This window comes from Periplaneta americana, chromosome 9, assembly GCF_040183065.1.
Source record: "Periplaneta americana isolate PAMFEO1 chromosome 9, P.americana_PAMFEO1_priV1, whole genome shotgun sequence".
NCBI classification, from domain to species: Eukaryota; Metazoa; Arthropoda; class Insecta; order Blattodea; family Blattidae; genus Periplaneta; species Periplaneta americana.
This window is the reverse complement of record NC_091125.1, coordinates 71,141,516-71,158,676: the sequence shown is the minus strand read 5'-3', so window position 1 is coordinate 71,158,676 and position 17,161 is coordinate 71,141,516. Positions and strand designations below refer to the sequence as shown.

The following is a 17,161-nucleotide window of genomic DNA, read 5'->3' as shown; positions in this document are numbered from 1 at the left end:
TCATTATCCTCACAAGAGTGAGGACGAAACAAGTAATTATTTATAATTATTATTGTCACAACCCGCTTCCTACCCAATCCCACAAGCCTCAATAATCACACTCAGTATGTCATCAACCATCTTCCCAGATAGATTAACCATCTGTCTGATAAGTAGCGTACCGGTAATAAAAGACCGAAGATGCTGCACTCCAATGGAAGAAAAGGGAGAGTGTTGTGTAGAAACTGCTGAAATATGGATATAACAAGAAAAATTATTACTGTCATTGTCGTCAGCATGTTGCCTTGTTTGACAGTATATATTGGCGCAAACGCCAGAAACTTCCATTGGTTACTAGTTTTTTTTTTTTTTTTTTTTTTTTTTTTTAATTTTAGTAGGTTATTTTACTAGGCTTTATCAAATCTTAGTTTATTTAGCGTCTGAATGACATGAAGGTGAAATGAGTCCGGGGTCCAGCACCGATAGTTATCCAGCATTTGCTCATAATGGGTTGAGGGGAAAACCCCGGAATAAAACCTCAACCAGGCAACTTGCCCCGATCGGGAATCGAACCCGGACGACCTGGTTTCGTGGCCAGACGCGCTAACCGTTACTCCTCAGGTGTGGACTTGGTTACTAGTCCACGGTACGGATTTTACTAAGGAATTTTATGATTTTCTCTAACATGTAAGTCATATTGCGTGTGTAGAGTCTTTGGGTTTTGTCATTAGGCCGTGGACTACTACTGTGATTCTGTTTCTATAGCCATTATACATGTTACATGTTGTATGTTACATACGGATTGTATTAGTTTTAACTGATTTAGGTTTTAAATTATTATTATAAGGGTGATTTAGGCGGTGATCAATCATATGTAAATTTCCAATCTGGCATATACGTTTGTGTCTGAGGGAAATCATGAAAACCTCAGATTGGCCAGATATAGGATTTGAAACGTGACCTTCCGAATGCGAGTCTAGAGCGTTACCACTAAACCACTTAGCTGGGTGGAACCTAACGGTGTTACAGATAACTGTTATGAAAAAAACTGGGGGACAGAGAAAGTGGAGATATCCTGGAAGAACCTATTCAACTTGATCTTATCCCATTTCAAATTTCGCTTTTGAGATTGTCATAATAAAATTTAGATCTGGGAAACCGGTTAATGAAGTCGTGGTAGTACCTATTTATCTAATAACGTTTTAATAATAATAATAATAATAATAATAATAATAATAATAATAATAATAATGATGATGATGATGATGATGATGATGATGATGATGATGATGATGATGATGATGATAATAATAATAATAATAATAATCTACTTCAAAACTGAGTATTTGGGCATTCGTCTTCACGCTTATAGGATACCGAACAAGCACAAGATATTTACAAAAAGCGGAATTGCCTAGTCATGTGGTTAGCGTTGCACAAGATCAACGCTTAAAATAATAATTATTGTAATGGTAATGAAAGTGATAAGATAATAATAAATAATACTCGACTTTGTCATTGTTTAACGTCATAAACGGATTGATCTTTTGCTCGTCCCGGTTATACGGTCCGTCATTGGATACAGATTGCATCTTAGTCGTATACGATGAAGCAAGACCACAGATTGAGATGACTTTGAACAAAGACAGCTAAATACGAGTAGAATTGAAATACATTTCTTTGAATGCTGGGAACCGAGTACGGACTCGCTTGATTGGTAGCTTCACACTCTGCTGTTATGCAAGTGCTAATGTCAGAAAGGTAAATGGCTCATGTAAGGATGGCAACTGTTAGGTGACCTTGCATTGGAATTCGTTTCTATGCACATCTTTTCTTTGTTATGCGACACATCCTTGATACCCACAAGGCAACATTCCATGACTGTTCCCTAGCAGAAATGTTACTTCACCGGTTTGCCTCACTCGATCTGAAAGTGACGGTTTTGTTGCTCTGTATGTACGTATTAAATTACGAGTATCGCGTGCTATGATGCTGCTCGTCATTGTATTAGGAATAGCTAATAATAAACTAGCTAATTGTTATTCGTATGAACTCCATGAATAAAATTCACGAACGGATCAGTCGTGGTATATAAAACGTTCGGAGTCTAGAAAATACTGTTGGGTAGTAGGCGTCTTCTTAGCGGACGTTCACCCTCTTTGTAATCCTAACTAAAATAAGTTATTTGCGTGTTTTCTAAGGTATGTAAAATAACAGGAGTAAATGTAAATAGTGTAACTAAACAGGGCTTCAGATATAAACAATTTACATTACTTATAAATAGACTTATCTCTATGGCGTGCTGGATTTGGATTAGGAGGTTCAGTCACCGAGGTCTCAGATTTTTTTTTCGTATTTTTTCCCAAATTCTAAACACTAGCGTTTCTCGAAATGGGCGTCATGGTGCCATTTCAAGGCCTTCGCGAAGTGGAATTACTTGACGTGTCCAAAAATAATAAAGCACATTTTCTGAGAAAAAGAACATATATACAACAAATACATTAAATAGACACAGTTGTAACTAAGCTGAGGACATTTAGGCATTAAATATCCTGTTTTAAGTAGCCAAAATAGGCACTAATCATGTTAAAATATGCATTAAAAATAGACACTATCAAAATTTGTATTAACTTATGTTAATTATTTAAAATTTAAATTGTCTCCTGATTCAGAAGTCCAGAACAATGTTAAATAGGAGTTTTTACTGTATTTGAAATGGTCACTTTGCTATTGGCCTCCATTTTGTGAAGAAAGAATGAAACTGCTGAAAAAAAAATTAGTCTCCAGCCACACTTCAGTTGACTACTATGTATTTCTCATGGTTTTCTGGTGCAAATTTATGCCTCGTTTCAGTCAGGATATTTATAAATTGAAGTCCTCTCAACCTTACAGAATGTGATCGGGCAATACTTAGACGAGGTCATTTCCACTTGTGACAGCTCTAATCTCGTGACAGCTCTAATCTCGTGGCAGCTCTAATCTCGTGACAGAAGAACTTCCACACAAGATATAATTTATTTGTTTTACATTTTGCCAACAAGGATTTCTTTGCAGATTCTTCCTGAATTTGGTCCTGAAAGCTTTGCCCATATCCACTGTTAAAATAGAAATGCTTTCGATTATTTCTGTTTGGGCATTCTGAGTGAACTTTGGACAATCACAGTTATGCAAGATATAAAATGCATTACAAAAAACCTCGGCACTCTATATAAAACACAACCACCTTCCAACACTGCCAAGAAGAAAAGAAAGCACTGAGTAGGCCTACTCTGTAGACCTATCTGATCTGTGCAGTACAGCGTCATAGCTTCTCTCTCTATTCATCGCAGTAATTTGTGACCATGGGTCTACACACTGATTAGATGTAGCAGAACACAAGGAGTACCACATCGTCTGTTGTCTGTTCCAACTATATAAGTGGCCTGTTACTCTTTGCAGACCAAAGAGATATATCGAAAAAAATTAACGTTAAAAAGATTAAAAGAAATGTTTTAGGCACTCAGACACTTATTGCAAAATAGACGGTAACGGTCAAAATAGGCATTTATAGGTACTAACAAATGTCTTATTCGTCATAATTTGACCCAAAACGAATTTTTAACTCTATTCTGCGTGTTTAGCAGTTACAGAAACAAATAGGTATTGTAGGAAATATCCTCAGCTTAAAAAAAACTACATGGCAAAGTCCAATTTTGTTTAATAGAAAGAATAGCACTAGTAATAAGCAGAGCTAGGAATCTTAGGAAGTTCATACCAAAGCAGTAGATTTCAGTTGAGTACAGCGAGTATAGATATCGCCTGCGCCTCGCCGTGCTGACGTTGAATACAGTATGTTCACATAAACAACGCATAGTGGCATTCTGTGGAGCTGTGTAGAGTAGTGAATAGTTTGAAGAATATTGTTAATTTATATTAATATTTTAGGTTCCGAACAAAGTGAGCTATTCTGTTGTTATTGCATTCTTTGCGTAATGTGAATATTATATATGATTCCAATAAAGTAAACGCATCTATTATCAAATAATTATGCTAACAGGAGTGTGTAACACGTTCATTTTTTTCCCCGATTATTCTTCGTTAAACGTTGACCGCTCGTGCTGCAATGCATTCGATTGCGTTACAGTCCAAGTTAAGTCATCCCTTCTTGTTCACCGCTACTGCCTCCAGAATAGATTCATTTCTACCACTTAGTGCTTGATAGCACGTAGAGTCGTGTACGTGCTTCTGACCTTGACATCCCTATCCTAAAGGGATAATATTCTTTTTATTTTGTTGTGATCAATGTATATATCAATAACTTAACTTCAGAAGACAACTGTATTTACAGTAGATATCAGTTTAGGTGAACTTGAAGATTGAGAAATCTTGAATTGATCTGTGGAAGAGAGACTGAATCTGGAAACAACATTCTGAAACGTGCTCTTACCTGACGTGAGGTTTAGTGTATAATTGCTGGGGTTGACTGTGGCAGCCTCTGTGAAGATGAGGTGTGTGCAGAGACAGGGGTCCAGCTTCTTCAGTGCAATGATGCCCTCGTAGTAGCACAGCACTACTTTGCTGGGCGCCGGGCCCGGGCAGGAAGTCGCTGAAATAAGAAGATGAGAGGTGATAGCACATTTCATTTTCACATGTTATATATTTTAAGTCTTATAATGTTACACTGTTTTCATTAATGTAAAATATAATGTCTTAATCTTAGTAAAACAGCTATAAAACACTTTGAAATTGTCAAAATCTAGTTAAAATATGTCCATACATATTTAGGGGCCTGCAGTCAACTCATCTGACCTTGAAATATATTACTGAAGTTGGTGTTGCAGGTTCCGAAGCATAGATGGTCATTAAAATAATTATTAACAATTTTAATTTATGTTTGAAAAACTGTTTTATTACATTCAGATTAAGATATCGCAGTTTATGTTGGCGCATTTTCCTAACGCATTGAATAAAGTGACCGAGGGACGGACTTAAATGAATATATCTCTTTTACTTTCTTCTAGAGTAGTTTAAAATAAATTGTAAAATTTCTCTCTTATTGAGCTCTGCAAAGATTTTGCAACTCGAGTGTTGATCAGCCAGTCCAAACAAAGACATCAAAATATATATTGAATTTATTCTTATACTTTTTATTTTACTGTATTTTGAGGAGGTGCTGTTTTGCTAAAATCTCTTTTTCAGATCTTTTGTTTAACCTCCTCCTCTTTGTAGAACTTGCACACCATGTCTGTAGGAGAAGGAAGGATTCTCTGGACCACACACACTAGGCACCGTCACATATTATGTGAGCCTCCCCTAATCAACCTGGAATCAGTAGAGCGTAGGATCCTCCACAAAGACACACACAGGACAGACCATTAACGAAGAACATCCATTATGGCCGAGGCGGGATTCGAACCCACAATCCTTCGGACCGCGCCTTAGACTGCGTAGCCACCCAACCCGCTTAAAGAAATATATATTCAAAATTAATTCCGAAAAGCGATTTATCTCTATCTACAGCATTTTATCCAAATTTATTTAACTGATTTTATCAACAGCAATCTCACTAGAGGTTTTGATTTATCTAGAGAAAATCAAAACTCGAGTGGGACTTATTTGACTATTACACGATTAGAAGAAAAAATATAAATGTTAGAAGAAATAAAGTACTCTAATACCACAAAATATTAAATGACTTACGAAAATACTAAACTGTCTTCAAATGTATTATTGTACCATCTCATCATTACAAATATATCGCTAAATGGCAGTAGTGTGTTATAATGAGCTGTTCTCTTGTTACCAGTTGTGCCAACTGTATGGACGATTGAATTGTATGGACTATTACAGACTTTGTTGATTCATTTTCATTTTTTATTAAAACAGTTGCATTCCACGTCAATTTTCACCATATATTAAACAGTCTCTGATACATGACTATCCGTAATCTCATACAGCAGCAGCTGTAACATAACTTAAATAATACCTATAAAAGAGATAAATTATATAGAAAAGTTTTAATTAAGGAAAAAAAAAACATGAATCATTTTAAAAGGTTACACTATTGACAAAGAAACAAATGCTAAGGAGATGATGAAAACAAACAAATGCTAGGGACGTGATAAAAATTGTAGAATAAGCAGCAATAATTAGTTGAAGAACATAATTCCGTACCGTTGTATTGGTCAAAAGTAGTATGACGTAGTAAAAGTGTAATAGTACAAATAACCCGACACATATTGAATTTTTTTAGTATCGAGCAATGTCCTGTCGCTCAACTGATATGTCCGTCTTCGTATACATTATACATTCGCTCTATTCTTTACATTAATTGTACTTATGAGCAATTCATGTGAAAGGTTTTGAGACGATTTTTTTTACAAGAATACTACTCGCCAAATTTAGTGTCTGACGCCGTAATAATTCACTATGATCCTTCTATTTATTCATGATCATTCTCGAACAATATCTATTCGCAGACTATCGAGTTCAGAGTTGCTTTGTGACATTTTATGCGTTGTAACTGGCATTATGATGCAGATCAGTAGACATTGACTATTAAATTTTGGTGCACAGTGATGTTTACTGATGGTTTGCTCTGTTTTATGTGGGAAGGGAAGATGTGAAACATGATGTCGGAGCGCACCAAGGAATATACAGTGTTTTCGTTTCGCAAGGACGACTCATCTACTGTTATTTGTGTACAATCATTTATGAACGGATGCTGAAGAGAATGAGTGAAATAGGGTGTGATCTGCATTAAACCAAATATTGGTTCTTGCTATGTAATGGCTTGGCTCCTCGAAGACAGAATCCGGGACGGATATTTGGACGTAGGCTTGCTTGGCCCATTGTGAGCCTTATATGTGTGGTTATTGTCCAAGACTGAAAGATGGCCTGAGTGGCAGTCGTGAATCCGATAGTGGTAGGTGGATCGTCCTGCCTCAGCCATCACAGAGGCAGGCCCCATCCTCAGAGGAGTACCTGATAATCCCCAGGGCTCGGAGCCCCAAACCCCTTCTATATCAGCGTCGGAAATACGTACTAACCCAGAGACTTCGCCCCAGCCCAGTTTAAACTATTGGAGATGATAGTTGAATAAGGGGAAGTTGGAGAGAATGGGTGGAATGATACAAGGTGCAGCAGAGGAATCGGACGATTTTCAAATGGAAATAACTCAGTAGTTATGTCTATTAGAACAAATCCATTACTGTCAAAGCATTTGGCTATGTATGCCATTTTGTTGACATACATTTAGATTGTCTTGAAAATTATGTCCTTCAAATGGTGTCCGTCTCTCATTATGCACTCTTCAAGTCTTTCCCTGAAGTTGCGTGTCGCTCTTTCCAACATTTCGCCATCAATTTTGGCGATTTCCTGGGCAATGGCAATCTTCAGATCATCAGTTGTTTGGGACCTGTTTACGTACACTTTGGACTTCAGGTAACTCCACAGAAAGTAGTTGCAGATAGTAAGGTCAGGCGAGCGGGGAGGCCAGGAAATGTCGCCACGCCGAGAAATGATGTGCCCTGGAAACATGCGGCGCAGAACTATCATTGAATTTTCTGCCGTATGAGCCGTGGCACCATCTTGCTGAAACCATACAATTTGTCTATCAATCCCACGTAGACGCCTACGCAGTTCTGGTTGAAGAAATGTCCTCAGCATTTCGACGTAGCGTTCACTATTCACTGTCACAGTGTTTCCGTTCTCCTCAATAAAATACGCAGTATCTAGACACAACACACCAAACTGTAACCTTTGCACAGTGAAGCGGACGCTCGTATAGTTCGTTAGAATTTTCGGGGGCCCAGTATCTAAAGTTCTGCTTATTAACATAACCTTTAAACATAACATAACTTACGAACAAAACAACTTCGTCAGCCAAAATTTCCACCTCTCTCGGCGTATGTCCTGCATTGGACAGTCTCCCTCATTTAATTTCTGAACAATCATAAGTATATATGGATGAAACTTAAGATCTGAATGCAATATTCGGCGCACAGAACGTTCTGAAAGTCGCAGTGCTATAGCCTGCCGTCTAGCTAATCGATGTGGACTCCTCGTAACAGCCACTCTTACTCGCTTAATGTTATCTGGCGTTCGTACACTTCGAACATATCCTGGTGATTTCTTCTTGCAAGCTGATGCTGATAATCGAATGTTTTGTACCCATCTCAATATGGTATTGCGAGTACGAACGGCTCCGTAGCGACCAACATTAAATTGGAGATGGAAGGCACGCTGGGTTTTCACAACTGAATCACTATTCTTGAAAAATATCTCGATAACGAAAGCAGGATGCTCAGAGCTCGATACTTCCATGATTACACAAAATGGCATCAAAAATGCTAACAAACAACTGTCGATCGATATCCACAGCCTCTCATGTTGCTCAGTAAACGGCCTTCTAAAACCGTCCGATTCCTTTGCCGCACCTTTTAGAAGGGACGGGAATACCCCAAGAAAAATCCACTGCAACGTTTCTTCCTCTACCACAAATTCTATCACGATCTGGCCGGGGATCGAACCCGGCTGCAAGATGGTACAGCAGTCCACAACGCTAAGCATTTGCAATATTGGCCAGAAGAAAAGTTAGTTCTTTGCGTTCGCCCTATTAGGAAGATCTGTTCTTGTGCATTATTTTTTTGTTTAAAAATTAGAAAATAATCGTTACAATTGTGACATTTCCAAACACTGAACGACGTCCAGATCTTTCTTACAAGAAACCTCATCAGCTCTCCAGAAAAGATTTTTCTGAAAGGTATTAAATTACAATAACTTTCAAAAAAATTGTATGAGTAACGGTAGTGTACATATTTAGAAAATTAATAGTAAATAGCGCCGGGCCGGGTGGCTGTGTGGTCAAAAGCGCGTTCCCCTTAGGCAGCGCAGTCCGAAGATTCGTGGATTCGAATCCCGCCTTGGGCATGGGCTGATCCCAGACTAGGGGAGGCTCACATAGGTTTCTAATGTGTGGTCCGTATAATCGTTCCCTCTCCAGGCATTGGTGTGTAGGCTAAGTCCTACAACAGAAAGAAGTTTTAAACTAAAACGAATAATAATAATAATAATAATAATAATAATAATAATAATAATAAATAGCGCGTCTGTTCATGAACTTAGCGATTCTTTACACTTACAGAGTTTTTCTCAAAACGTTCAGGTCTTGTAAAGAAAGTGCCCGGAAATACGTAGTACTTAAGAAATCATAATTTTGTATTAGGGGTTAATGTTATTTTGTTTGAAAACGCTGGACAAAATGAAACATTTGTTTCTTAAATGTCTTCCAAATTGTATTCGACTTGTAGAAGACAGTTGGTCTCGAGTTATATCGTCTTAGACACGTGTCAAGGAGTTCTTGCTTTTAAATTAACACGAGTACTTATTTCTGGACGTCCAGTAGAAACTTAAAAAGGAATTGTTAATGAGCTGATGTCGAACCGTCCCCTGAAATTGCGCATACAATTATATATCCACAGAAGATAGGCAAATTAAAAAAAAAATTAGCTGTTCATATGTCCTATTCACAATGAAAATTAATCGTTAACTTCAGTTACCGTAAAATTAAGAAATCAGACTACTATTCACGATGAGAACATACACATAACCGTAAAGGTACTTGGTAACCATGGAAACATAACACCATAATTTCATCATAGTTAGTTATATATATATATATATATATATTGAACTGGTAATGGAAATTACGGGAAAACGGCTGAACGGATTTTAATAAATGATCCCTCATTTTGAAGCTTGGAACCCAAAGTTTTTCGGAAAAATAGTAGTTTTCAATGAAATGCCAATTTTCCTACATCATTTTCCTTTTTTCCAAAATCCATCTTTCGTCAGTTTTGAGAAATAACTAATTCCATTCACGGCCGACTTGATGTTCGCTTCTTTAAGCGAAGCGAGCATCAAGTCGGCCGTGTTGCATTTCAGAATAAAACAAAACACACACTACAATAAACAATAGGCTATTACACGAAGGCCATGACCTACAGGATTGCTGACATAGAGTTCAGACGGCTCAGATTCTTTCCTATCATAATGCCAATAGGTCGATCTTCATTTGTGCAATTTTTTGATAACGTATAAAAAATAATTTACAGTTCTGATTCTCTAGTCTGTAATTTTCCGAGTACAGCTGTGTATTGGATATTAAGAACTACAAAACTTAAGAATGTTTGATGACATTATTGCCATTAAAAATGAAATATTATTATAGTTAATGCAACACATAACTGATATATGAAAGTGAAACCTTTTGGGGCTTTATGTAAGTAGACGCAGAGAAAGAATATTTTATATTAGATCTTCATTTCTATAATTTACTGAGTAACGGCTATAGGCCTATATAAACTTATGTTACTGAAAACTATAAAACTTACGTAAGGTAACAATATTGTTATTAAAAATGAAATACTTTTACAATTATAGATCAAGTGGTGTGGGTCCTTTTCATATATGTAATGGCAGTGTGATAAAGATATTTACATGTTGATTCTCTAACTTTCCTTGGTAGTAATTGAGTCATGCTTCGTATTTTAGCTGCGTCTTTAAACTACATCAAAATTAATTTCATATTTCTTTGGTTTAATTGATTAGATTTGTGATCGCTGCCAAGCATATTTTGTTGTAGGGAAAATAGCATGCCATTTCACTTCTTGCTACTGTGATGAGTAAGTTTATTTCCCGAAACCAGCAATAAATGAAACACTGAAGCTGCTAACGATTTACGATGGGCAATTTTATTTAGGGCGTATATAAGATTCTACAACTCTGACATATCATTCGCCTCATTTTCCACATTTCAGCAATAAATTCCTTACAACAGCCTATATTACAGAAAATATACGAAATAATATTCATTATTACACAAATTAATCCAGCAGTATTTGATAGATCATTATTGTCTGGAAGAAGCGCAAAAAATTACAATTCATAAGAAAAGACCAAAAGGTATTACTTATTGATAAAATAAGAGGTCTACAAGATTTCGTAGTCTCTTGATCACCTCAGTAAGATCTCTTAGTGGGAAAAAGTAATTCTGCCCTCTACATTTCAGGGTAGTTCACGAAACATGCAGCAGCTATACCAAGATGCTAAGTCTTTTGTTCAAAGCATGACAAACCTTACATTTTCTTAACTTTCACACTCAATCCGCAATGACCCGAAATAGTTACTGCATTACTCCCACATGAAAAACCCACTGATCATCCTGCCATTGTTACTAGCGATTTCGCATTGAAACTCAAGAACTGAAGACGGATAGGTTCAAGGAAAAGTATTTGGCAAAAAAAAAAAACATTCACTATTATGGAAGCAAATAACTATCAAAATGTCTGGTATTCTTCATTGAAAATAAATCTGAACAATTTTTATTTGAACTTTTTATGGACTTAGTTGTAGCAATTGCTGCACAAGCCACTAGTTACGCTATAATCTTGTCTACTTCAGCGCTGTCTGATTGTGTATTATTTTAAGATAACGTAAACATGGGCATAAGCTTGAAAGCTTTCATGTTACCTATTTATGTTAAGTTTACGCTAACGTAATTCATTATGCATGATTTCATTAAGTAACATAGGTACAAGTTTTATGCTTACGTTAATGTTATGTGTAATTCTCAATATGAATGGGACCTGAAAACTTCATTTAAATGTTGCATTATAGCGATGCGTACTTGAGCAATTGCCATACTCCATGAAAAGCTACTCTGTCACGTGACATGCTGGATAATGTTCTGTATTCAATGTGCTGTGCCAGCTTATGTATCTACTCAAAAATCGGGGGTTACTCAATTTTTTGATAATCCTCCATTCAAGCTTCAATTTCGCAACGTTTTCAGTCAAATGTCTGTTTTATCATCAAAGAGAACTGTAGTTTGAATTCGGGGATAGCCAAGTGAGATTTTAGTTTAAAAAATCCATTGTGGAAAAGATTTCCTGATATTTTTGTTAGATGTTTATTCCATTATTACTATATTGCAATTTTATCATTTCTGAATATTCTTCGTAGTTTAGGTGAATACTAAGTAAAAAAGTGCAAATTAATATATATTGAACATAACGTATACGAATAAAAATTGCTTAATACAGTAGAGTTGAATGAAAGCGAAGTATCTGGCTAGAACATAACGGATTTATTTCACTAATACGCATTAATTTTAAAACATTTGAGATTATATAATATTGTATACCTTATTAGCGATTGTGTAGTTCCTTTGACAACCCTTACCATGTAGTAATTTATCACATGACAATATGAGAGAATAAAATGTGCAAAATACGTTGTACCGTTCATTTAAGAATTTCTTGTGAGAGTAGGTAGTTCTACTTGCGATCCGAGACTGCGCTTGGCCGTGTGTTCCAAACTTGGCTTGGGCTTTTGGGTTTTTTCCGAGGTTTTTTTCAACAATAAAGTGAATTTCAGGTCATTCCATGGCGGACCTCTGTACTCATCTTGCCAGATACCATCCCGCTGTTAACCAATTCCACAGATGCTAGATAACCTCGTAGTTGAGACAGCTTCGTAAAATAACCTAGTAAAAATATAGCATAGAAGCGAATACTGCCAAGGCGGTCAAATGTCTTGGACACTCTCAGTTCTCCATTTTCATTCTGTGTATCGCAAATACGTTCTATAATTTTAATATTGGAATGGAGAGGGTTGACCTCAATAGCCTTACAGGCTACTTGACCATATTCCTGGAAAACCTGCACGTTATTGTGTGTGATGCAGGTATAGGGAGGTTTAACATAAAAGTCGCTGATGTTTCTGTAGTTTTTTTGTGTACATATGCTACAGTCATAACCAGTTTGCTATTTCAAGCAGTTTGATGTGAATCGTGGTCTTATGAACTTTGTGAACAATTGCAATCTTAAGTTTAAGATTTATCTTAGGCTTAATTGTAGTGTCTTATTAATTGGTGGAAGAGGGAACCTTATTCGTTCCGAAAATAAAAAGATTACATGCCGGGTTCACGAATATTTTGAGAAAGAATATGAAGTTGAAAGGTACGGTAAACCCATGATACCCGTCGCTAAGTGTTCGAAAGAATTATTAAAGCGATTGGAATTAGTGAAAACGCAAGACATAATACATGTACACGAGTGTTCTGCCAGGATTGTGAAGTTTTTTTTCTTAACGTTCGGTACTGGTAGTCCTTACGCCCTCCTGCAAAACTGACCTGCTACTGGTTTTAAAACTCGGCGAGACAACCCTCTTTATTCGTGAAACGCACTGTAACTACATTTTCAATTGTACAATCTTGGTAAGCTTTAGGATATATAGAGAGTTTACGCATAGGAAAATAAATATCGGAACTAGGAAATGTAACATCATGCGTGCTTCAAGGGCCGGTTCTTGAACCTTTATTGTTTCTTATATATAAACGATATAAATAGAAATACTACATCTCAGATAATGTTATTCTTGGACGACTGTATAATATATAGACAAATTAATGACGAATCCGATATCACCGCCTTACAAAAGATCTTAACGTTATTGAAACCTGGACGACAGAAAATAAAATGAAAATCAATGTCAGTAAAAGTAAGTCCATATCCTTCTGTAGAACACATAAAGAAATTTATCTCAGATATCAGCTGAATGGTACATCGGTGCCACAAGTGAACACTTGTAAATACCTAGGTATATATTTAGATTAACAAACTGGGTTGGGAGGAACAAGTCACTAATACCACAAGGAAAGCCTGGAAAGCACTACATTTCTCTATGCGTATTCTGAAGAAATCTAACTGAAGGTCAAAAGAATTAGCGTACAAAAGCCTTGTTCGCCCAATTATGGAATATGGAGCAGTAGGTTGGGATCCGTACAGACGAAACCAAATCGATTCAATAGAAAAGGTCCAACGCAAGGCAGCAAAATATGTCAAAATGGGAAAGACTTAGGGTGGGAATCTCTCAAATCAAGGCGACGAAAAACCAGACTCACCGCATTGTTTGAGGCACAAATGAGACACAAAGCATGGACCGACATCAATGCTAGGTTAGCAACACCATCATACTTAGGCAGGGCTGATCATATCAGGAAGTTTAAATGTAGAAAACAGAGAACGGACGTGGCAAAATTTTCCTTTGTTAACCGCACAATAGTAGACTGGAACAGCTTACCTGCGGCAATCTTTCAGAGCGGTCCTCTCAAAATCAATACATTTAAGGAAAGGTTGAGAAGATTAGACTAAAAATATAATTGTAGGTGCAGTGTAATTATCTAAGTTGTGTCATGTAATTAATTAAGTTGATATGCAATTAATTAAGATGATATGTAAATAAATTAAGGTGATATGTAATTAATTAAGATGATATGTAATTAAGTTGGTATGTGATTAATTAAGGTGATATCTAATTACTTAAATTGGTAATAGTTGGGTGAAATAGAAGTACTTATAAGTTAGGTTTACTTTTGCTTATTGTAGGCGTTATTATAGAATAGTTTTTATTTATAGTCCTAGGTTTATTGCATCTACTTATTTATAGTTAGAAATAAATTTAGGTTTATTTTATTTCATTTATTTTTATTGCTGTAATTATTGTATAATTGTAATGGTATTATTGTATATTACTTATCAATCACTACCACCGGGTGTATGCCCAATTGTAGTGTTAATAAATAAATAAATACATACATACATACATAAGAAATAATGTAATAATTTCGTTATTACACCACATTCCATATTTCCCGAATACTAAGAGGGATTGCCAGTTACAATTTCACGATTTTCATTGGCATCGAAGCAATGCAAGGAGCGTCTCCTCCTTTATGCAGGATATTTTCGTTGTGTGAAGTTAATAGTTAAAATACCGCTGCATAGTTTGACACACATATAAGGATATATTGTAGCTGCTTTAATAGAATATTTGGAGAATTATAAAAAGAAAAGATAAAACGTTCATCACAGGTTGCAAATCCGCATTTGTAGCCGTGTGACCCAATTCCAATCCCGGCACCACGCTCTCGAGCCTCGAGATTACGAGTTCGCGAAACGAGATGACTTCATCCCACACGTCAGCATACGTTCGTGCTTCAACAGGGTGCTGTAGAAACGTTTGATCACTTTTCACTTCGTTGTGGTTCTTTTCCGTGAAACTGTAAAATTTAACTCTTTGTTTAGGCCTAATAGTTCTGCCCATAAATGCACTGGTTTACGAGTCAATCATACGTTATTTGATTTTAGATCCCTATTGATTGAAATATAAGGTAAAATGTCGTTCATCTTTCCATACCAGACGAACTGACATCAGCCATCTACGGTAGTTAAATTGTACAGTTACAAGTATAGGACAAAAAATCATTATAATGTAATTGCATAGCATACATTTTATAAGACTATATGCAGTGTGAACCGTAACTAATATAGTTTATTCTGGTGAATGATTCCTTCAGTAAAGAGAAACAAAAAAGTAAAATACCATTTTGCTGTGTTTTGAATAGTTTTCCAGAAAACGTGCATTGAAAATACATGAACTGTGCGATCGTGTAACGCTGTAATCAATCGGAAATGCACATGGGATTCTTGCGTTGTCATGAACAACCCCTTCACCTGGCTTGTTTTGAATAGGGGAATGGGAGGTCATTTCCATGTACATTGTTTTTAAAATCGTAAGAAAAATACAGATGATATAGCCTTTCATTTTTGTGTTTGAACTGTGTTAGGGAATGGAGAATGAAGAATGGACAATGCTCAATTCACGTTAAACAAAATAACTTGTAAATTTTGAAATGAACTATACCTATAGATACAACTTAGTAGTAATTAATTGTTCAGAGAACACAGACAATAGAATATGCTTATTTTAAGCTAAATTTTAAAAGATTTAGAAATGTTTCCACATTTCCATTTCAGTTGAATTTGTACAGAACGTAAACAATAATGATACTTATTTCACATTATAAAAACAAAATTTTAAAACATTTGAAACTCCACAGGAGAAAATACTATATTCTAATTTTACGTTACACGAATGAAATTAAAAATATTATTTTTAAATTCTTCAATTTAATTTTAATTAAATATTCGGTAAACACAAGCAATAAGAAAGCTTATTTTACGTTATACAAATCAATTTAATCTTTTTAAAAACTCCATTTGTAGTATTGCAAGCATTTCCTTCAGCCAATTAGAAATAGTTCCCTCCCACTTAGATTTTTAGCTTAGGCCTACATACAAAAATTAAATTTCCCGAGCTGTCTTTAAACGCAATTGTTTGTGTTGTGTTTACATTTCTCGTCGTCTCCTCCATCTGTGTCACAAACACACACGCAAGCTGTTCAGGGTACCTAGGTCTACGTATATTCTGTCTCTTTTCAGGCAATAACCTTTACAGCGTTGTCAGAGTGCATTGTGTTTTAAAATTTCTTTGCAGAACGAAAAGTTACATTTGTTCGGATGAAATTTTTGAATTTTTAAAGGGCAATAACTTATTATCATAATACACTGCTCTCTTAAATTGACTGAGCATATTGGAAATTGATTCAATAACTTTCTCAAAATACGCTATGAAATGAGCCGTTCAGAGCAGAAGTGGTATAAGTCAAGAATGGGTAATGAGGGTTAAAGTAAAAATTCTGTAAAATACAGCGCAAAGTAGCAATTAATATTTAATTTATTTAAACTATTAGTAGTCAGTGGATAGCAAGGACATATTAATTGCTACTTTGAACTGTATTTTACAGAATTTTTACTTTAAATTTGACTTACACCACTTTTGCTCTGAACGGCTCAAATGTTTCATTCTTTTTCTCGGAAAAAAAAAAAAGCAAAAAAGGAGACAATTGTATTCAACTTTTTGTTTGGAATATCTCAAAGAATAACCCCATGAAATTAATGACATTACTTACGGCTCACTCTGTATAAATAGTACAAAGTCAAAAAAGACAGAAACTAACTGTATGGACATTTACACATCATCCACGTGGTCTGGTGGTTATCACGCTTGCATTAGATTAGTGGTTCGCGAGTTTTAACCCGACGGAGGGCGCTGGATTGTAAGGCCGATAAAATCCCATATAAGGCTTCTTAATTCGGCATGCTTCTCTTCGGAAAAGAAGTAATAAAGGGAACCATGTTGTATCTACAACGTGGTGAAAGGACTTATCCCTGAATGAGAAGCCTCTAGGCAAAGTTGGTCTACCATGTACAAATTGGGCGGTAGAAGGCGGCCTAGG

At 36.0% G+C, this 17,161-nt stretch overlaps 1 protein-coding gene across 2 annotated transcripts in view; it reads right to left on the bottom strand.

Moving 5' to 3' along the window:
* Nucleotides 1-17,161, bottom strand: part of LOC138706062 (mucin-17-like) — a 286,190-nt gene that overhangs the window by 66,247 nt on the left and 202,782 nt on the right. For both annotated transcript variants that reach the window (XM_069834977.1, XM_069834976.1), the window contains exon 3: nt 4,406-4,564. In XM_069834977.1, coding sequence (XP_069691078.1) covers nt 4,406-4,564 — 159 coding nt within the window. The remainder of the gene's footprint in view (nt 1-4,405; nt 4,565-17,161) is intronic.